This window comes from Accipiter gentilis, chromosome 9, assembly GCF_929443795.1.
Source record: "Accipiter gentilis chromosome 9, bAccGen1.1, whole genome shotgun sequence".
NCBI lineage: Eukaryota > Metazoa > Chordata > Aves > Accipitriformes > Accipitridae > Astur > Astur gentilis.
Window position 1 is genome coordinate 27,780,904 of NC_064888.1, and position 18,297 is coordinate 27,799,200.

At 62.3% G+C, this 18,297-nt stretch overlaps 4 protein-coding genes across 4 annotated transcripts in view; 3 read left to right on the plus strand and 1 right to left on the minus strand.

Annotated features, from left to right (window-relative positions):
* Positions 1–6,866, plus strand: part of ATP6V0E2 (ATPase H+ transporting V0 subunit e2) — an 87,703-nt gene extending 80,837 nt beyond the window's left edge. The window contains exons 2-5 of the mRNA XM_049811282.1: positions 5,024–5,142; positions 5,229–5,276; positions 5,559–5,706; positions 5,983–6,866. Coding sequence (XP_049667239.1) covers positions 5,039–5,142; positions 5,229–5,276; positions 5,559–5,652 — 246 coding nt within the window. The 5' untranslated portion in view covers positions 5,024–5,038 and the 3' untranslated portion in view covers positions 5,653–5,706; positions 5,983–6,866. The remainder of the gene's footprint in view (positions 1–5,023; positions 5,143–5,228; positions 5,277–5,558; positions 5,707–5,982) is intronic.
* On the plus strand, positions 320–4,776 carry LOC126043221 (cytochrome c oxidase assembly protein COX15 homolog). The gene is given in 9 exon segments (XM_049811278.1): positions 320–501; positions 503–582; positions 1,062–1,184; positions 1,438–1,624; positions 1,843–2,010; positions 2,531–2,612; positions 2,944–3,098; positions 4,002–4,115; positions 4,416–4,776. Coding segments are annotated over 9 exon segments (1,194 nt in total). The 5' UTR covers positions 320–348; the 3' UTR covers positions 4,548–4,776.
* A 651-nt stretch (positions 6,867–7,517) lies between the features above and the next one.
* On the minus strand, positions 7,518–12,908 carry ENTPD7 (ectonucleoside triphosphate diphosphohydrolase 7). Its single transcript, XM_049811275.1, has 12 exons — positions 12,802–12,908; positions 12,528–12,719; positions 12,233–12,438; positions 11,966–12,119; positions 11,457–11,560; positions 11,327–11,383; positions 10,690–10,838; positions 10,436–10,602; positions 9,349–9,673; positions 9,163–9,248; positions 8,882–9,043; positions 7,518–8,720 (listed from the first exon to the last, which is right to left on the minus strand). The coding sequence occupies exons 1-12, from the start codon at positions 12,807–12,809 to the stop codon at positions 8,492–8,494; spliced, it is 1,839 nt and encodes a 612-aa protein (XP_049667232.1). The 5' UTR covers positions 12,810–12,908; the 3' UTR covers positions 7,518–8,491.
* Positions 12,909–13,620: 712 nt separating this feature from the next.
* On the plus strand, positions 13,621–17,888 carry SLC25A28 (solute carrier family 25 member 28). Its single transcript, XM_049810871.1, has 4 exons — positions 13,621–13,980; positions 14,165–14,393; positions 15,313–15,369; positions 16,781–17,888. The coding sequence occupies exons 1-4, from the start codon at positions 13,636–13,638 to the stop codon at positions 17,296–17,298; spliced, it is 1,149 nt and encodes a 382-aa protein (XP_049666828.1). The 5' UTR covers positions 13,621–13,635; the 3' UTR covers positions 17,299–17,888.
* The last annotated feature ends 409 nt before the right edge of the window (positions 17,889–18,297 follow it).

The window sequence follows — 18,297 nt, forward strand, 5'->3', positions numbered from 1 at the left end:
CCCCCGCTCCCGCTTCCGGCCTCGCCCCCTCGCGGCCCGGGCCCGCGCCGCCCGTGGGTGCGAGGGCGGGCGCGGGAGGGTGGAGGCGGAGGAGGGGGGGGGCCGGCCGGCCGGCGCGCCTCGCTCGCGCGCTGCGGCGCTAAGTCCCGCCCCCTGGCGTCGGTCGCGGCCCCGCCCCCGCCCGGGCCCCGCCCCCGCCTCGCACGCGCCCTCACCTGCGCTGGCGGCGCGCGGGGGTCGCTGCTGTCTCTCGGTCACGTGCCGGGGATTGTCATGGTGACGCCCAGGTGTGTCCGGAAGTGCTCGCCCCTCTTCCGGCGGCGCGCGCCACTTCCGGGGTCACTCGGGATGCTGCGTGCGGCGCGGGGCGGCGTCCGGCTCCTGCTGCCCGCGCGGGGCGGCGGCGCCGGCGCCGAGGGGCGGGGGGGGCTGGCACCGGCACCGGGCCTCGCCTCTCCGCCTCCGCGGCGGCTCCTGCAGCAGGCGGCACCCCCCGCCGCGACCCCCCCCCGCCGTGGGGCGGTGGCTCCTGGCCTGCAGCGGCGCCGTGGCCGGTGCCGTGGTGCTCGGCGGCGTCACCAGGTGAGCGCCGCACTCTCCGCCCCGCTGGCACCGGTTCGCGCCCGGCGGCCGGGGCCGTGGAAGGAAGGGGCTCAGCCTTGGGGCCGCGTGGAGGCGGCCGTCTCCGCCGCCGGTGACCGGTTCGAGCCGTCCCTGCGGCCCGCAGCTGCCTCCCACGCCTGGGAGCCGCCCCGAGTGCGCCTGTGAGAGCTCCTCTCGTGTCTTTCGCCCCTGGCTGTGAGGGGACGCCGTGGGGCATGGCTGGAAGTACCAGAGAGACTGTCCGCGGTGCACTGGTGCCGGCCAGGGGTAACCATCCCTTACATGGTTTTGGTAATTTTGGGTCTGTTTGATCACTCACAGACTCCCTGATCTCCATCCTGTTTCTAACTGTGAGTTTAAGGGTTGTCTGGTGCAGCCAACAGCTCTCGCTTCGGTTCGGTAGGTTTGCATGCTGTCAGCGAGTGAATTGTGCCTGCTTGTGTCTGTTCTGCTCCCAGGCTGACAGAATCGGGCCTTTCTATGGTTGACTGGCACCTGGTGAAAGAGATGAAACCCCCAAGAACGCAGCAGGAGTGGGAAGCTGAGTTCCAGAAGTACCAGCAGTTCCCAGAGTTCAAAATGTGAGTGTGCAAAAGAGGAAGGAGGGTGGGTGGGAGCACCCCTCCTGCGACTGAGCCACTGAGCCACTCGAGGAACTCTTGTAAGAAGGGCAGTGTTTCCTAACATCACTAGGAGGGCACACAAAGCCTGTCTGATGATGGCTCCTTTGCTTTGACTTTTGTTCTCTGAGGAATGTGATCCCTTGTCCTGCAAATTACGGCATAGGACTGCTGTATCACATGAAAATGTCATTTGTTTTACTGTCTTTAACAGCCTGAATCATGACATGACGCTGACAGAGTTCAAGTTCATCTGGTACATGGAGTATTCGCACCGTATGTGGGGCCGTGTTGTGGGTTTGGCCTACATTCTGCCCGCCGCCTACTTCTGGCAAAAGGGCTGGCTCAGCCGCCCCATGAAGGGCTGTGTTCTTGCGCTCTGCGGGCTGGTCTGCTTCCAGGTGAGCGAACTCTAGCCGCAGGGATTAGCAGCAGCATCTCCTGCAAATATCTTCTGATTGAGCGTAGTTGAGGCAGTGGGATTCATGAAAGCTTGGGGGGTGGCAGTGCTGGTAGCTGGTTGAAGCTGAAGGAAACAAGTTGCTTTGCCCCTAATGTTTGTCTGCTCTTAGCAGTTGCTGCTGCCCTGTCTGGCTTTAACCCCTCTCTGTTTTGTCAGGGGCTGCTGGGATGGTACATGGTGAAGAGCGGGCTGGAAGAGAAGCCAGACTCTTACGACATTCCTCGGGTCAGTCAGTACCGTCTTGCAGCACATCTTGGCTCCGCGCTGGTTCTGTACTCTGCTAGCCTGTGGACGGGGCTGTCCTTGCTGCTTCCGCGACACAAGGTACAGAGTGGCGTGTCAGGAGTCAAAAGTGCAGGGCAATGTCAATTCAGAGGGTTGGGGATGTGATGTGAAGGGTGAGGAAAGGGTATAATGGTGCTTCCGTTTTAGTCTCTGTTCCTGACTCCGATCTAATACCGCATTGCAAAATACCCTGTCTGTAAACTTCTTGGTTATGGGACGCTTCCTTTGACTCGTGCTGTTCCGCTCAAAAGTGATTAGTCTCAGAGTTCGTGCAGGCTCAGGCACGGGTGTGCCTGGCCGGGCTAAATGGTTTGTGCCAGTAACTGTCCAGTGGCCACTCCAGTTTCTGCACAGGGTTGGACTCAATTAGTTGTGGTTTTGAGGAACCACTGAAGTGTGACACTGCTCTGTGGTGGTCTCTAGATTCCTCCTGTAAAATACAGGCCAACACCTTGGCCTATATATGCAGCGAAGGCTTTTCTTACCTGCTGCAAACAGCACTGGAAATGCTTTGCCTTGATTATTTTCTTTTTGGTTTTGTTTTTTTAAAATTTTACAGTTACCTGAAACCCATCAGCTCCTTCGTTTGAGACAATATGCTCATGGCACTACAGCTCTCATTTTTCTTACCGCTCTTTCAGGTAAGAATGTTAATTTCTGCTGTCCCATCTGCAGCTCATTCCTCTCTGCCCTGTTTTTATTTCTGGTCTGGCGGTGACTGTGAGCAACACCATCATGTTCTCTGGAAAAAACTTTATTGCTGTCAGGGAGCTTACAGTCAAGAACCTCCCTTAGGGGTCTTTCCTGAGCAGGTGGAGATGCACCTTCCAGCCTGCCTGTTGCTTTGTGCTCTCTGTATATGTTTCTAAAAGAAATTCAGGATCAAGCTGAGCTCTTCAAGTCGGAGCTTTGCAACCTGGAGCACCACCTTTGCCTACTCTGGTAGTCTCATTTTCTGCTCTGGAATTGCAGGTGCCTTTGTGGCAGGGCTGGATGCTGGCCTTGTGTACAATTCCTTCCCCAAAATGGGTGATCGCTGGATCCCAGATGATCTCCTTGCCTTCTCCCCTGTGCTGAGAAATATCTTTGAGAATCCTACAACTGTACAGTTTGATCACAGGATCTTGGTAAGTGCTGTCTTCCTGCTATGTCTGTGCTGCTTCTCAGTTGCCTCCTGCAGCCAAGCTGTCCTCTTTGGGCCGTGGTTCTGTCAGCTTGAGTGATATCCAGGGTGTCCGGAGGTCCTAAGAGCGTGTTACCAATTTGCTTCTGCAGAAAGAGGAAGTTAGCACTCTCGTTTATTTTCAGTGTGGTCTCCTTCCTTAAGGACATCTTCCTCCTGCACAAGTTACAGACTTTGTTTCTTTGTGTCTCCTTTTCCATAACATAAGCTGCAGACCAGGGTAGCCTTCGCTATTGAAATGTCTGGGAAAGCTATGTGAAATAAAACTTGGAAATTCCGATATTTAATGCTTCCTCCAGCATTTCTGAACTTGCTTTACACCAGTAGCGCCCTGTGAAAATATCGCAGCTAGTTAGAGCAATCCAGATATTAAATGCCACTGCCAGCACTGCTGTGGACTAAGCCATCCCTAAGACTAAAAAGAAAGATTAAGTGACTTAGAAGAGGAATCACCTGAGGTGACCTGCACAGCGAGATTATGCTGGTGAACTACAAGTGAGTGGTGAAAATGAGATCAGTTTTCCAGATGACAGCTTCCACCTTTAGCTGTCAAGGTGACAGATGGGATGAGGACACAGATAGTCCCTAATGACTTGAGGAAATGCTGTTGGAAAATAAAGCATTAATTTGGAGAGAAATGGAACTCTATAACTTTAGTTAAATTTCAGGGTTGTTAACCTGGCAGGCATGGGAGCTCCAGGATTTGGTTATGGCTACTAACACTTTTCCACAGTTAAATATTGTTCATGAAATTTCTTTTACTGCATGGAAGGCCCAGCCAAAGGCTGCTCTTCCCGTTTCCTCTGAACTTTTCTTGAAGGGTGCTTGTTTCTCATCCCTTCTGTAGGGAATTGCCTCAGTCACAGCTGTCACAGCACTGTACCTCTTCTCGCGGAAGATCCCACTTCCTCGCAGGACCAGGATGGCAGTGACTTCCTTACTGGCTGTGGCTTGCATGCAGGTACTGTCATCTTCTCCCCCCTCCCTTCTATGTTTTTTTTTCCTCCCTCTAGTCCTTTGTAGCATGTTCACAAGACAGAGCTGTCTCCAGCTTGGATCTGTGCTGGCCCCGACAGCCTGGAGCTAAAGAGGTGGACCTGCCTAGGCCCAGGGCCTCGCCATACTGCGTGCACTGTCTGAATTTGAGGGTGGGATGTCTGGCTGTGGCCGTGGGCCTTTCTACATCGTGCTCTGTGCTGGGGATGTGTATCAACGCTGCATCCACAGCTGCTCTAACTCCTTCCTTTTCCCTTCTCGGCAGGTGGGCCTGGGCATCAGCACCCTCCTGCTGTACGTCCCCACGCCGCTGGCCGCCACCCACCAGTCGGGCTCCCTGGCTCTGCTCAGCATGGCGCTCTGGCTCATGAGCGAGCTCCGACGGGTCCCTAAGTAACCTGACGGAGGCAGAGCCCTCCCGGGGGAGCTGCGGCGCTGGGCCCGGAGGCTGCAGAGATCCGCCCCCCCCCCCCCCCCCCCCCTCCCGCCAACCGCGGCATACGGGGGGAATGTGGGCCCAGCCAGGCTCTGCGCGGGGAGGAGGCGGCGGGTGTCGGTGTGAACTTTGTAACATAAAGGAGTTTTTACGGAGCGGCTGGTGTCTAGCTGGGTGCCTCCTTTCCGGAGCGAGGTGAGGGATGCGGGGAGTCCCGGCGGCAGCGGGCGGGGCGGGGGGGGGGGGGGGGGGCGCCGAGCAGCGCCGCCGCGGCGGGGAGGGGAGGGCGGGCTCCCTTTGGCGCCCCCTGGCGGCGGCCCGGCGTTTCTGCCAATGGGAGGCGGCGGTCGCGCCAGCGCGGTGCGCTCCGCCCGCGGATTGGCCGTCGCGCGCGGCAGTGGGCAGAGCGGCATCCGGTGCGGCGGCCGTCGGTCTGTCGGAGCGGAGCGGCCATGACGGCGCACAGCTTCGCGCTGCCGCTCGTCCTCTTCTCCGCCTTCTGGGGCCTCGTGGGCATCGCCGCCCCTTGGTTCGTGCCCAAGGGGCCGAACCGCGGGTGAGTGGGGGCCCCGAGGGGATACCGGGGACGGGGGGGGCGGTTCGTGACCGGGCCTCACCGGCCTCACGCCGGTGTCTCCGCAGGGTGATCATCACGATGCTGGTCACCACGGCCGTGTGCTGCTACCTCTTGTGAGTACCGCGAACCGGCCTCCCGTACAGCCCCCCCCCCCCCCCCCCAACTCCCCCATCTTCCGTGGGGCTTCACCGGGCCCAGTGGCTGCTGCCCAGCCTCCTGCCCGTGGATGAATGGGACAGCCCCCGGGCTGCAGCCTGCCTCCCTCCCTCCCTCCCGGGCACTTCACCCCCCGGGGCAGCAGTCCCTCTGCCAGCCCCTTGAGGCAGCAGCATCCCGGGATCCTGGTCCCTGCCCCTGTGCTGCCGGGGCTGACGGCAGGTTGGGTCCCTTTGCAGCTGGCTCATCGCCATCCTGGCCCAGGCCAACCCCCTGTTTGGGCCGCAGCTGAAGAACGAGACCATCTGGTACGTGCGCTTCCTCTGGGAGTGAGCAGTCCTCAGGAGCCGGCACCTGAACAGACACCCCCCCCCCAAAATTATCACCGTGAGTGGGCAGAGGGCTGGGGTGGCAGAGGTGTCCCCGCTTGCCTGCCTGTGGCTGGTCGGAGAGGGAGCTGCAGTGTGGTCCTTGCTGGGTGGGAGTTGCTTTGGCTTCTGTGCATTGTGGCTGTGGTGAGCTGGTCTCGGCGTGGGGCTGCTTGCTCTGCACTGAGCCTGAGCAAACAGCCCTTCCCTCTGAGCCTGTGGTTATCTAGGTTTGTGGGGGCTACCTTGTGGGTGCAGTTTGGTGCTAACTTCTCCTCCTTTCTCCCTGCCCCAGCTCTTGCTGCTGTTCCAGCCTCTACTCTCCCGTACCAGGCAGCCCCCAGACGTGCTGGGACGGAGGCTGGACCCGCTGCCCCAGTGCACCCTGAGCATTGCAACCTGGACCAGTGATGGCTGGGCCCCTGAGCATGGCAGGCAGCACCCCCGCCTGGGACGAGGGCCTGGTACACGTGGCCCTGGGAGCAACCACACTACCAGGGAGAGATCCCCTCAGCTGGCCTAGTGCTGTAGTCACTGACACTAAGCACCATCCTGAGAGAGATCTGTGTGTAGTGCCAGCAGCTCCTGTCCCTGCCGTGCTTGCCCTGCTCCCTCCAGTGCACTCAGCCATAGCCCCACCAAGTGAAACCCCTGCTTCCAGCCCAAGCTGCCCAACTAGTTACCATATTCCTGGTCATTTCGGGCACCGGCCGCACCTGTGCATGAGAAGGCAGGAGCCCGTAGCATCTTCTGCTGTATGGTCAGTCCCCTGTGGTGGGGGTGGTGCCTGCTAAGACAGATGCTGGCTGTGGGTGTGAGAAGGGAGGGCTGACCCTGGAGGAACACACAGACCCCCTGGGGTGTGATGAGGGAGGTGCTGGGGTGCAGGACAGAGGATTCTGCTGCTTGGCAGCCTGCTGGAGGGGATTAAAGGGGTGCTGCATCTCCTCCCACCTCAGCAGTGAGGGTGCTGCAGTAGCATCTGGGTACCACCACCCACCCAACCTGTGTCCAGGTTCCAAGAAGAACCGAGTAGGGTGTTGTGTTTTTTGTTTCCCCTTATTTATCACATAATTTATCTGTATTTATTTACCTGACTGTGTTTGTTAAATTTGTGTGGTGAAAATAAATCCTTTTTCTAGTAAGTGATGCTGGAGGCAGAGTCACTTGCTGCTTTGAGGCTGGGGAGCAGTCTTGGCTTTATTCAGACTTTTTCCCTTCCCCCTAACCCTGTTCTTGCACCATGAGAACAAGGCTGGGCTCCTCAGCTGTTGAGCAGGAGCTTGGCAGCATGCTTGTGCGTGGAAAGATTTATCCTTGATGCCACCTGTGCACTTGTCCTGTGTGATGAGGGTCACAGGTACGTAACAGTATGTGCTAGAGGGAGACTTGGGTACCTGCCCAGCCTCTCTGGTGGTAGGCAGCTGTGCTGGGGCCATCCCTGTGGCTGTGCAGCAGCTGGAGAAGTTTAGTGGCCCCTTGCTCAGGCTGGGGTGGGGAATAAGGTAAAAAACATGGAGCAACACCTTCCAGGGGCTCTGAGTGGGCAGGCTTTTTCTCTTGGGAGGAGAGAAGGGCAGCAAAGGATGCTGTCTCCAAGGATCACAACAGTTCAGTTTGGATCAGAGCTTCCCTTGCTGCTACCACCTTGGGAGGTGAGCTCAGCTGTCCTGCTGGAAGGGCAGAGAAAATCTGGCAAGAAAGCAGCTTTGTCGTCCCACTGCAGTGGCACGAAGCAATGCTGTGCAGACGAGCGCTGGCCCCCAGTCACACTGCTATCCAGGAGCTGTTGCTGCTGGGGTGGTGCTCACTAGAAAACAAGACCAGTGCTGGATGGCTCACGGGGTTTGTTTATTGCTACAGGAATGGGAACAGAGGAGTTCAAGTAAAAAGTGACGCTTCATTGGGGGCTCCAGCCCCAGGGGAGGAAGGCTTGTTCCTGTGTGCACAGCCCAGACCTGCCCTGGGGCAGTGAGCTGGGCTGGAGTGAGATGGTTCCCCTGTGGGCAGGCCCAGCCTGCGCTCACAGGGGAGATAACCACGGGTCCCGGCACTAGTGCCCAATTAACGTGTGGGACACCACGGGGCAGACGTGCCCAGGAGGGAATGTATGAAAGGAAAGGGCAGCCGACTTTAGTGGTGCCTAGGAACCAAGCCCTGAGCCCTCAGTGCTGAGCCTGGGGCATTGGCTAGGACCACAGGACTGTCCTGGGAAGGGAAGACTTGGCAAAGAGCAGGGCACCTCTTAAGGAATACTCCAAGAGGGACCAGGCTGGGCAAAGCAGCTCAGTGGAACTCACAGCTTACCTGGTTCCTGCAGTAACTTCGCTGGTGACTGCTATTCTCTAGCCCGTGGGCTAGTAAGGGACTGCAGAAAGGCCACCCCGGGGGATGAGCTACAGCACATCACCAGCCTGCTCTGCAAACTGGTGGCTGAGTCATGGGGTGACCCAGTACTTCAGGCCCTGGCCCTGGGCTGGCCACCTCAGTGGTAGTGTCCTGCTTATCTAAGGGAGCTGCCAGGGCTGCAGCTTCAAGCCCGCTGGCACTAGAGGACTTTGCTCTATACCACGTAGTGAGGCAAAGGCCGGAGGCCAAGGAATGCAAAGATTAGAACTGGGGTGAGGCAGCGAGGAAAGTTCTGGTGTCCGTAGCTGCCTCAGCCCACAGGCTCTGGTTCTGATGTGGTGATGATAGAGTGCAGAGTTGAGATGGTCTTTAAGAAAGAGTCCAAGCCCTCAGAGCCCAGGCTGTCAGCCAGCCCTGGTTCTGCTGGTGCAACTGCACGGTGGGTACCACCAGTGTCATGGCCCGTTTCCCTGGCTCGGTGGCACCACCACCTTGTCCAGCCAAAGCAGGGTGAGCTGGGCCGCACGCAGCTGCCGGCGGTGGATGCGGCGCAGCCGCAGGAGGTAGAGGACTATGGCCAGCGCTACGACCAGGATGCAGGCGAAGAAGAGATAGTGGTTGTAGACGAAGGAGAGGCGCAGCCAGGAGGCGTGTGCTTGCCGGATGCTCTCCTGCCGGAGATCCCTGCGGAGAGTCAGGACTGGCTGTGAGATGCCACGGGGTACTACCACGGTCTGTGCTGCCGCTCCCCTTGCTGGGGTGGCACAGCCCTCGCCCAGTGCAGCAACTCCTGCTCCCCCCCAACCACCCTTCACCGAGCGATGCCGTCAGCGAGCCAATGGTACCTGAGTGGCAGAAACCGCGTCTTGTAGAGGATGGCTCCCAGCGTCCACTGCACCTCCCGGTCGTACACCAGCTGGGCCGTGCGCAGGCTGGGGTAGTCCAGGGGGAAGCGGAAGCCCTGGTGAAGGACTTGGTACATCCAGGCTGATTTGAAGCACTGATACCTGCAGGCACAGCACGCGAGAGCCTCAGCCAGATGCTGCCACCTGCACCACGGTCCCTCACCCCAGCCAAAGCCCCCCAGGAGGTCCAGCCCTGGCACATGCCCAGTAAAGCCACTTACTTCAGCCGGTGCTGGTCAGCGTGTGCCGAGTAGAGGCCACCGCGGAAGCGCTGGGTCAGCACCTCCCATCGCTGGCTGCAGTACTCCTGAGGGACAGAGAAGTCGGGGCTCAGAACAGAGAAACAGCCCCTACTCCCAGCCCCAGGAATGGCGGCTCCCCAGCCCCTGGACTGCGGCAGCACCCACCTGGGCAGCAGAGGTGAAGGTGGGGGCACTGTAGCGGCCCCCCAGACGCAGCACGTCCTCAGTGCAGTAGAAGAACTCGGAGAAGCCGTAAAACTCACTGTTGCCAAAGTCGATGGGTGCTTTGTATGCCCTCACCAGGGAGGCCTGGCTGCTGTTGGGCCCAGCCAGGAGGGGCTGCAGCAGCTCTGCACAGGCCGGCCAGTCCCCTCGCCCCCGCACAAACAGGGTTTGGCCGCCCCTCATCACTGTGTCCTCCAGCCCCACAGGCAGGCAGGGGTCCAGGAAGGGCGTCTTGGGGCTCAGCCCTGTCTGCTGGCCATGCAGGCTGGAAAACAGGCCAGGAAGGAAAGGCAATTGCATGGGGGGACGGGTCTTGTACCAGCCCCAAAAAGCTTAGTCTAATGCTGTCCCACATCCAAATACCCCCTGCACCAGACCATGCTGTGCTCTCTTGTACCCTGCAGCACTGGCACCCGCCCTGGCACCTCCTGCTGAGGCCAAACTTGCCAGATCTCTCACGCTGACCCGCAGGCACGTGCCCCGAGCGCCTGCGGGGTGCAACAAGGCACAGCCCACCCTGACCAGCTTGCATGGATCTGCACCCCTGCGCAGCCCCTGGGGATCTAGAGGCAGGGTCTGCTCCCGGCACAGGAGTACCTGGGCACCAAGCCTCTCCGCCTCTGGTGACAGCTTCACGTAGCGCTCTGGGAAGGGGAGACAGGAGACAGAGAGCTCGAGGTGGGGATGCGATGGAAAGATGTGCTGAGTGAATCAGTGCTGGAGAAGGAGGGAAAGTCAGAGCAGGAAAAGCCAAAAGCCACCAGAGGGGCCTCCCTGCAGCCTGCTGCAAGGGGAGGAGGAAGGCAGGGAGCTGCAGCGCTGATAACGCCTGCCAGGCTCAGAAAAGGGCAGCACTCGTGCACCCTGTGCCAGCCCGGGCACCTGCTGCTGCCAGCGTGGCTGTGGGAGCTGTTATCACCACGGGTGGCTCCTGGGGCAAATCCAATGGGGAGAGGGTGGCGTGAAGGAAGCAGCACCCCATTTTGCAATGCCCTAGCAGGGACACCGCTAGGCAAGGCAGCAATACCGGTTGTGCACATAGGTCTGGTTCAGCACAAGCTCCTCGTAGCGCTGCCGGGCAAAATTGCCCCCAAAGCCCAGGAAGGTGTTGACGTAGACGCGGTACACGTGGCCAGTGTGCTGCACATCGCAGCCCAGGTTGAATTCTGCTAGCAAGCTCTTAGCAGCCTCCTCCTGGGGGTGCAGAGAGGTCCGTGATCAGCAATGACCCAGGGAAGGCAGGGGCTGTTCTCGGGGCTGGCCAGCCAGCCAGATACGCACCTGCTGCGGGGAGGAGAAAGCTCCGGAGTCGGGCACTTCGTAGGCGATCTGCAGGGAGGCGCCTCCCATGTCTAGGATCCCAACTGTTCGTTTCCGAACCAGGGACTCTCCCTGGTCCCCCAGCGCTACGGTGACCACTGCATCCTCCTCTGCAACCCACAGCAGCGCATCAGCAAGGGGCAAGGCCTGGGGGGCATCTCCTCCTTTCCACTCTCACCCCCCCCAGCAGCTTCATGGGGCTCCTCCACCCCTGCAAGCAGCCCCCAAGGATCACTTGCAGGGCAGCGGGTCCTGGCACACGGGGCTGGCCACCCCCCAGCTTTGTAGGTTCCCCCAAAGCATCCACCACTGGAAGCCACTACAGGAACACTACTACAAACCCTCTCTCCCTGGTTCTTCTCCCAAAACGCTGCAGGTGCCCCCCTCACACAGGGACTTGTTCCTGTGACCAGGGCAGGTGCCCCTCCAGGTCCCAGGTTCTGGAGAGTTTCAAGCTCATGGCTGCTGTCAGGCATTGCCTGGTCCAAGGGGCAGACGCTGCCTGCTCCACAGCTTGCTCTTGGCTCCAGCGCCGGGGCAAGCTCCAGCTGGGCTCTGCTCAGACCCTCCCAGCTGCTCTACAAGCAGCCAGACTCACCGTCCTCGTGATCAAACCGGCCCAGGACAAAGTTGATGCCAATCCAAGCATAGACACCTGCACAAGACGGAGAGGGTCATTACGACAACAAGCTAAAGGGAACCAAGCAGTGCTTCACAGAAGCTCCTACCTTCCTGTTTCCCTGAGATCACTTCTGCATGTGATTTGGAGAAGAGGAAATCAAACTCCAGGGGCACATTTCTCACCAAGTCCTCCAGGATTGCAGCTTGCTGCCTGCAAGGACATGGGAGAGGGACAGATGCTAAGGGACCTTCGCCAGTGATGCTCCTCTGCGAGACCGCAGGAAGGAGTGGGAATCCCGCTGCAATACGCCCCACGTCCGGCCCCGGGAGCCCTGCTGCTGCACCCAGTGCACTTTGGAGACAAGCAACGAGATCTATTTGCTTGAGACTTCAGTAAAAAGCGTCTCCTCTCGGCTCCCTCCCAGTGCGCGCAAACCCTCCTCCTGCAGCCCTCGCCCTTCGCCCCAACAACGCACCCTTTCCTTTCTCAATCCCCACCCCCAGGATTCCCAATTCTCCCATGAGGCTCAAGACGAGGCAGCCGTCTCCCCGCTTCTCGTGGCTGAGGGATCCCAGCGGGTCCCTGGCTCGCCCCAACGAGGGCCGACGAACTCACCTCTCGGGCAGCAGCCGCATGCCTGCCGTGCACAGGATGTAAAGCGGAGTTTCCTTGTGCTTCTGAGCTGGGACGTGGGCTGCCGCGAAGCGAAGCAGAGGACGCAGGTAGGGCGTAGCTTGCTCCGGGGCCGCCGCCGCCGCCACGGAGATGCCTGCCCGGGGAAGGGAGGCTGTGAACCGGCCGGGCCTGCCGCGCCGGCAGCGGCCGTCCCCGTCCCCTGCGCGGGGGGCCTCGGGGCCGGGAGCGGAAAGGGCTGGCACCGACCCGGTTTAATTTTCTTGACGACGGGGCGGCTGCTCCGGTCCCTCATCTGCTTGATGTCCAGCAGGTCGTGGGGGTTCCCGTTGTGCGGGGGCCAGAAGTAGACGAAGACCCGGGACCCGCTGCTCCCGCAGTCCACGACCACCCCGTAATTGAGGGTCGAGTCCTCGGTGTCGGTAGCCGTCAGCTCCTCTGCCCGCGCCAGGTACCTGGGGCCGGGTGAGGGACGACGGGGCGCCTCAGCACCGGCGGGCGACGGCGAGCCCCGGTCCCCCCGGCAGCCCCGGTCCCCGCTCACCTCTCGTCGCGTCGGGCGGCGCGGGGCGGCGCGGCCCAGCGGCGGGGGCCGGCGGCCGCCAGCAGCAGCAGCAGCCCCACGGCGAGGGCCAGCCCCAGCATCACCGGGCGCTGCCGCGGCCCCGGGCACGGGCACGGCCCCGGGCAGGGGCAGGGTCCCGCCGAGCGCCACGACGGGCAGGAAACGCCGATCCTGCGGGCAGAGGCCACCGCTCAGCACCGGGCCCGGCCCGGCCCCGGCCCCGGCCCCCCCGGCCCGGCCCGGCCCCGCTCACCTGGCCATGTGCGCCCGCCGCCGCCCGCCCGCGCATCGCCCCGCTGCCGGCACCCGGCACCGGCGGCCACGTCACCAGCGCCCCCGGCGCGGCCAATAGGGGCCCCCACCGCCGAGCCCCGCCGGCGGCGCTCCGCCCACCGCCCCGCCCACCGCGGCAGCGGAGCCCCGCCCGCGCGGCCCGGCGACCAATCGGACCGGGGCGGGACGGCGCCCCCAGGCGGCCGAGGGCCGCGCCTGGCTTCGCCCTTGCTCCCGCGTCCGACCTTCGCCGGGAGGCGTCACGCAGAGACTTCCTCCCGCGCGGCCTATCGCAGCCTCCCTGCCGCCAGCGCCCAGCCAATCCGAGGCGCCCAAAATAAACAGCACGCGCCGCGAGCCGGAATGGCGGGCGAGGCGGCCAATGGCGGCTCCATGCTCCCCCCCTCCCCACCCGCGCAGAGGAACGGCGGGCGGGCCAAAGGTCGCGGGCTCGCCGCCCAATGGGCTTGCGCGGCGGGGCGGGGCGCGAAGTTGAGGCACCCAATGGGCTGCGCGGGCCGGCGGGGCGGGGAGTCCCGGCGGCCAACGGACAGCGCGCCCGAGCGCGCCGGAGGGAGCGGCCGGCCAGTGGCGGCGTCCGAGTCGCGGCGGCGGCGGCCAATGAGCGCGGCGCGCGGGGGTGGCGGGCGGCGGGCCGAGCCAGTGGGCGCGCGGCGGGGGCGGGCGACGTGCGACGGTGGCCAATGAACGGACGCGGCGGGGCGGGGCGGGAGCCGGGAGGCGGGGCGGCGCGGCGCGGGGCCGGGGCGGCGGCGGCGGCGGCGGCGGCGGCGGTGGCGGCGGCGGCGGCGCCATGGAGCTGGGGGCGGGCGCGGGGGCGGGCGCGGGCCCGGGCCCCGGCGCGCGGGGCGGCGCGGAGTCGGGCCGCGTCCTGCTGCTGCTGATGGGCGGCGGCGGCGGCGGCGGCAGCGGCAGCGCGGGCCGGGCGCGGCGGGGAGGCGCGGAGGCGGAGGCGGGGCCGGGTCCCGGTGCCGGCCCGGGGGGGCCCGAGGCGGCGCGGGGTCCCGAGCCGCGCTCCCCGCCCGCCCCCGATTACGAAGCGCTGCCGCAGGGCGCCGCCGTCTCCACGCACATGCTGGCGGGCGCCGTGGCGGGCGTCATGGAGCACTGCGTGATGTACCCCGTCGACTGCGTCAAGGTGCCGGCACCGGCAGCGGGGCGGGGGCGGGGGCGCGGCGGGGTGGGGAGCGGCAAACCGGGGCCCCCCAGGGGAGGGAGGCGGGGGTCGGCCCGGGCCCGAGCCCGGGCCCGGGCCCGCGGGGGGTGACGAGCCGTGTCGTGACGTGACGTGACGTGCCGCCCGCCCGGGCCTTGTGTTGCAGACGCGGATGCAGAGCCTGCGGCCGGAGCCCGCCGCCCGGTACCGGAACGTGCTGGAGGCCCTGTGGCGCATCGCCCGCACCGAGGGGGTCTGGCGGCCCATGCGGGGCATGAACATCACCGCCACCGGCGCCGGCCCGGCCCACGCCCTCTACTTCGCCTGCTACGAAAAGTTAAAAAAGACGCTGAGCGACGTTATCCACGCGGGGGGCAATAGCCATGTGGCCAACGGTACTGCTCCCGACGCCCACCAACACCCCCTCCCGCCCTGGGGGGCTACGGGGGCCGGGGGCTACCGGGGGGCCACCCGTCCCGCCACGCTGGGGCGGGAGCGGGGTGGGGAGAGGCCGAGCTTTGGCGGTAGGGAGGTCTGGCCCCATCCCGCTCGGCCGCAGGGCCTTAGCCGCCGCTGCGGGGCCGGGGGGCCGCGGATGTCCTAAAGGCCTGTGCTCTCTCCAGCCGCGGGCCAGCCGTACGGTGTCGCGCCGGCACGGTGCCGGGCAGGGGGAAGCGCTGGTCCTGCGCCTGCCGGAGCCGCTCCCAGGTATCTGGCTTGAAGCAGGTTAGTGGCCCCAGCTCGGAAGGATGCCGGCGGACGGGAGCCGCCCGCAGACAAGCTGGGACCGGCCGCGGCTCCACAGGTCGGTGGTGCCGGAACTCGCCCCGGGAGCACCGGTGTGATGTCGGAGCCCGTCTTGCTGTGGTGCCCGTTAGTCAACTCGAGGAGCCGCCGTGGTGGGGAAAGCGTGGGGCCAAGGGGAGAGCGGGGCATGTCGCGGCCTTGGCAGCCACGTGGCCGAGTGCCGTCATTTTCCCCTTATCCGTGGGGCACAGGGACGCTCGCTGTCCTCTGGGCCCCTGGCAGGTGGTGGCGTCAGCCTGGCCTTCAGGGGCTGGGCCTGAGTGAGTCCCGCTTAGCCTGTGGGACTTGACAGCCTGTCGCAATCCTCTCCCTCTCTTTCTTGAGCTCTCTCTGGGTGGGAACCGCTGAGGACCAGCCCGCTTCTTGGAGGAGAGATGGAGGCTGCCTTTGGATCTCACCCTCTTCCAGGGGCCTCCTCCTGTGCCTCGGCAGGGGACTCGGGGCTGCAAGTGGAGCCCCGGGGTCCCTCGCCTCCCCCCCTCACATGTGGCAGTTCTTGTTTTGCAGGTGCAGCCGGGTGTGTAGCAACGTTGCTCCACGATGCAGCCATGAACCCTGCTGAAGGTAACGATGGTCCTGGCCCGCCAGGGAGGGGAGGATCGGGGGCTGCCCGCGCCACTCAGGTCCCCTCTTCTTCACAGAGGGTACTCGCCTCATTGCTTGCCTGACTGCAAGGATCATTTTGGGGGCCAGTGGCTGTGGCTCTGGTTAGGGAGCCCGATGGTGGCCCATTACAGAGGGGGTAGGTAGAAGAGATGAATTCTGGGGAGCGCAGCAAACCCCAGCTGAGGAGGAGCCAGGAGGGTACCGGTCTTTCGCCCAGGGGTTTGGCTGGTGACAGTTACCTGGAGCAGGAGAGAAGGCAAGAGAGGTGCGATCTGTACTGTTGAAGTCATTCCAAGCGTGTGGAAATGGGCATTGCTGTGGTGGGATCTCGGGAAGGTGTGTTATGGTTCTGGGCCTGTGTTCAGGAAGAAAAAAGAATGGTGTGCAAAAGGCATGCTAGAGAAGTCAGGAGAAGGGCGATCTTGTGAAATGTCTGGAAGATACTGAGTTTGTTGAGCCTGGTATGTGTGAAAAAGGCAGAGGGAGTTCGTAATTAAAAGTCTGTGAAAGTGGTGGGAGAAGGAGGAATAACAAGGAAAGACCAATCGTGAGTGTATTTTTTTCCTCTTAAAACCGGACGGTTCGTGACTGTGCAGGCTCCAGCTGATCTGGGCCCAGCAAGGCTCTTGCCTGCCCGCTGCCTGGCTGGGACCCTGAGGAGCTGGCAGCTGTGTGGCCAGACCATTGTCATTCCTTCCCTGGAGCTCGTCTTCTTATCACAACTGTAGTAGTTGGTAGTTGCATCATTTTTAGCTCCTTGTGGTCATATTGAAATAAGGGTAGGCAGGACAGCAGCAGGCTGCGATCTGGGCTCCCCTGTCCTGCTCTTGGATGCGTTGGGGGAGGTTTGGCATTTGATTCTTGCCCCAGAGTGGCTGCCTTTCAGCAGTGGCTGCTAATGATCCCTGGCTGGTGGGCTCTGTGATGTGCTGTGGTTATTCTGGGCTGCAGCAGGGGCGGCTGGGGAGGGACAGGCTTGTCCAGATCGAGAGCTGTTGGAAAATAAGGGAACGGATGCCGAGGTAGCTCTGCGGCAGTGGATGGGGAGACATTGGTCACTCGGGAGCAAGGGTTGATCTGAAGTATAAGCACCCGGGTATTGGGATGTTTCCGAGGGCCGCGGCAGCTGTGCAGTTTGTTGGGGGTGATGTCTGTGTGATGGTGATGCCTCAGCTGATCTAAATGACTGCAGTCCTGCCTGGGGACACGCAGGGCACTGCTGGTCTGAGTTGTCCATCATGAGCTCTTAAGCCAGCGTGACCAAATTCCGGGCACTTGGAGGAAGCCTGGCTTCATACTTACCCTTTCTCTCTCGTCTTCCCCTCTGCGCCTGGGTCCTGGCTGCTGCTGCCGCTGCTGCTGTCCCAAGTGGTCAAACAGAGGATGCAGATGTACAACTCGCCTTACCAGCGTGTGACGGACTGTGTGCGGGCTGTGTGGCGCAACGAAGGGGCCGGAGCTTTCTACCGCAGCTACACCACCCAGCTCACCATGAACATCCCCTTCCAAGCCATTCACTTCATGACCTACGAGTTCTTGCAAGAGCAGCTCAACCCCCACAGACAGTACAACCCAGGCTCCCACGTGGTCTCCGGAGCCTGTGCGGGGGCTGTCGCTGCCGCTGCCACTACGCCTTTGGACGTTTGCAAAACGCTGCTCAACACCCAGGAGTCCCTGGCCTTGAGCTCCAACATCAGCGGACACATCACAGGCATGGCCAATGCCTTCAGGACGGTGTACCAAGTGGGCGGCGTGACCGCCTACTTCAGAGGGGTCCAGGCAAGAGTCATTTATCAGATGCCCTCAACAGCAATCGCCTGGTCTGTGTACGAGTTCTTCAAATACATCCTCACCAAGCGCCAGGAGGAGCGGCGGGCTGGGAAGTGAGCCAGAGCCAAACGCTGTTCCAGACCTGCTTCATCTCCCCTCCTGGTTTGTCTTCTGACCCCTCTTCCTTTCGGTTCGGTTTGTGTTGAAGAGAGGGGGCGGCGAAGCCCTTCAGGGTTTAGCACTGCCGTTTTTTGCCTGTGGCTGCTGCAGCTCTGCTCAGGCTGCAAGGCTTGCTCTCTCCCAGGGTCCTCTGAGATGTCCCACTGGGAGTTCCAGCCCAGGTCACGTCCCCTGGCACTTCGGTGGAGCTGTGCTCCTGTCCTTCCCTTAACCAAAACCTCCTCTCACGCAAAGCTCGCCCCTCCTTCGAGGGGAAAGTGAATGTCCTGCCCTGCTTCTGGCAGGGCCAAGATGAGCTCACAGTCACCAAGGAGGGGGTGGTGGCAGCACTGCCCGGGATGCTGGGGACTTTGTATGGCTTTTGGCTGAAGCAAAGTGTAAGCCTTGCCGTTGTCTTGTAGCACGCACACGTGATGCTGACTGCCCCGCTAGTGGTGGGAGGGGGAGGATGGCACTTGAGGAGGGGAGCCTGTAGGTTTGTTGTTGTTCCTGCTCTTGACACCTCCAATAAAAACAGTTCTGCTCTATCCTCCTGTCACCTTCTTACTTCTGCATGGCCCAGCTCCTGGCACCATGCCTTTCTGACTGTGCCCAGTGCTGAGCTCTTTTGATGGGTGCCAGAGGGAGAAGGCAAATGGGGTCTGGGGGTGGTGGTGGGAGGAGGGGGCCTGCCTGGCCTGGCCACCCTGGCAACATCCAGGGAGGAGGGTGGTCCCCATTCCCTTTGGCTTGTGGCCCAGCTCGTTGCCTGCCGCTAGCATGGGCTGTGACCCCACTGGAGCAGCTGAGGTTCATACTCCTCAGCCAGGCAGTCCCGCACCCTCAGTCTGACCGGGGGTTCTCAGGATGCCGAATGGAGGTGATGGCAGGAGAGTCCTGGGTTGCATTTGTTGGGGATGGCACAGGAATCTCGGCACTGGGTGAGGCCGGAGGGCT

Bases quoted from the DNA above. Each gene is read 5' to 3' on its own strand.
- ENTPD7 (XM_049811275.1), bottom strand. The intron at 9,249-9,348 runs GTGGGTGCTGCC...TCTGTCCCTCAG, and splicing joins CCTTCACCTCTGCTGCCCAG to GAGTACTGCAGCCAGCGATG. The intron at 9,044-9,162 runs GTAAGTGGCTTT...CTGTGCCTGCAG, and splicing joins GCTGACCAGCACCGGCTGAA to GTATCAGTGCTTCAAATCAG.
- SLC25A28 (XM_049810871.1), top strand. From the start codon at position 13,636: ATGGAGCTGGGGGCGGGCGCGGGGGCGGGCGCGGGCCCGGGCCCCGGC. The intron at 14,394-15,312 runs GTACTGCTCCCG...CTTGTTTTGCAG, and splicing joins CAATAGCCATGTGGCCAACG to GTGCAGCCGGGTGTGTAGCA. The intron at 15,370-16,780 runs GTAACGATGGTC...TGCTGTCCCAAG, and splicing joins AGCCATGAACCCTGCTGAAG to TGGTCAAACAGAGGATGCAG.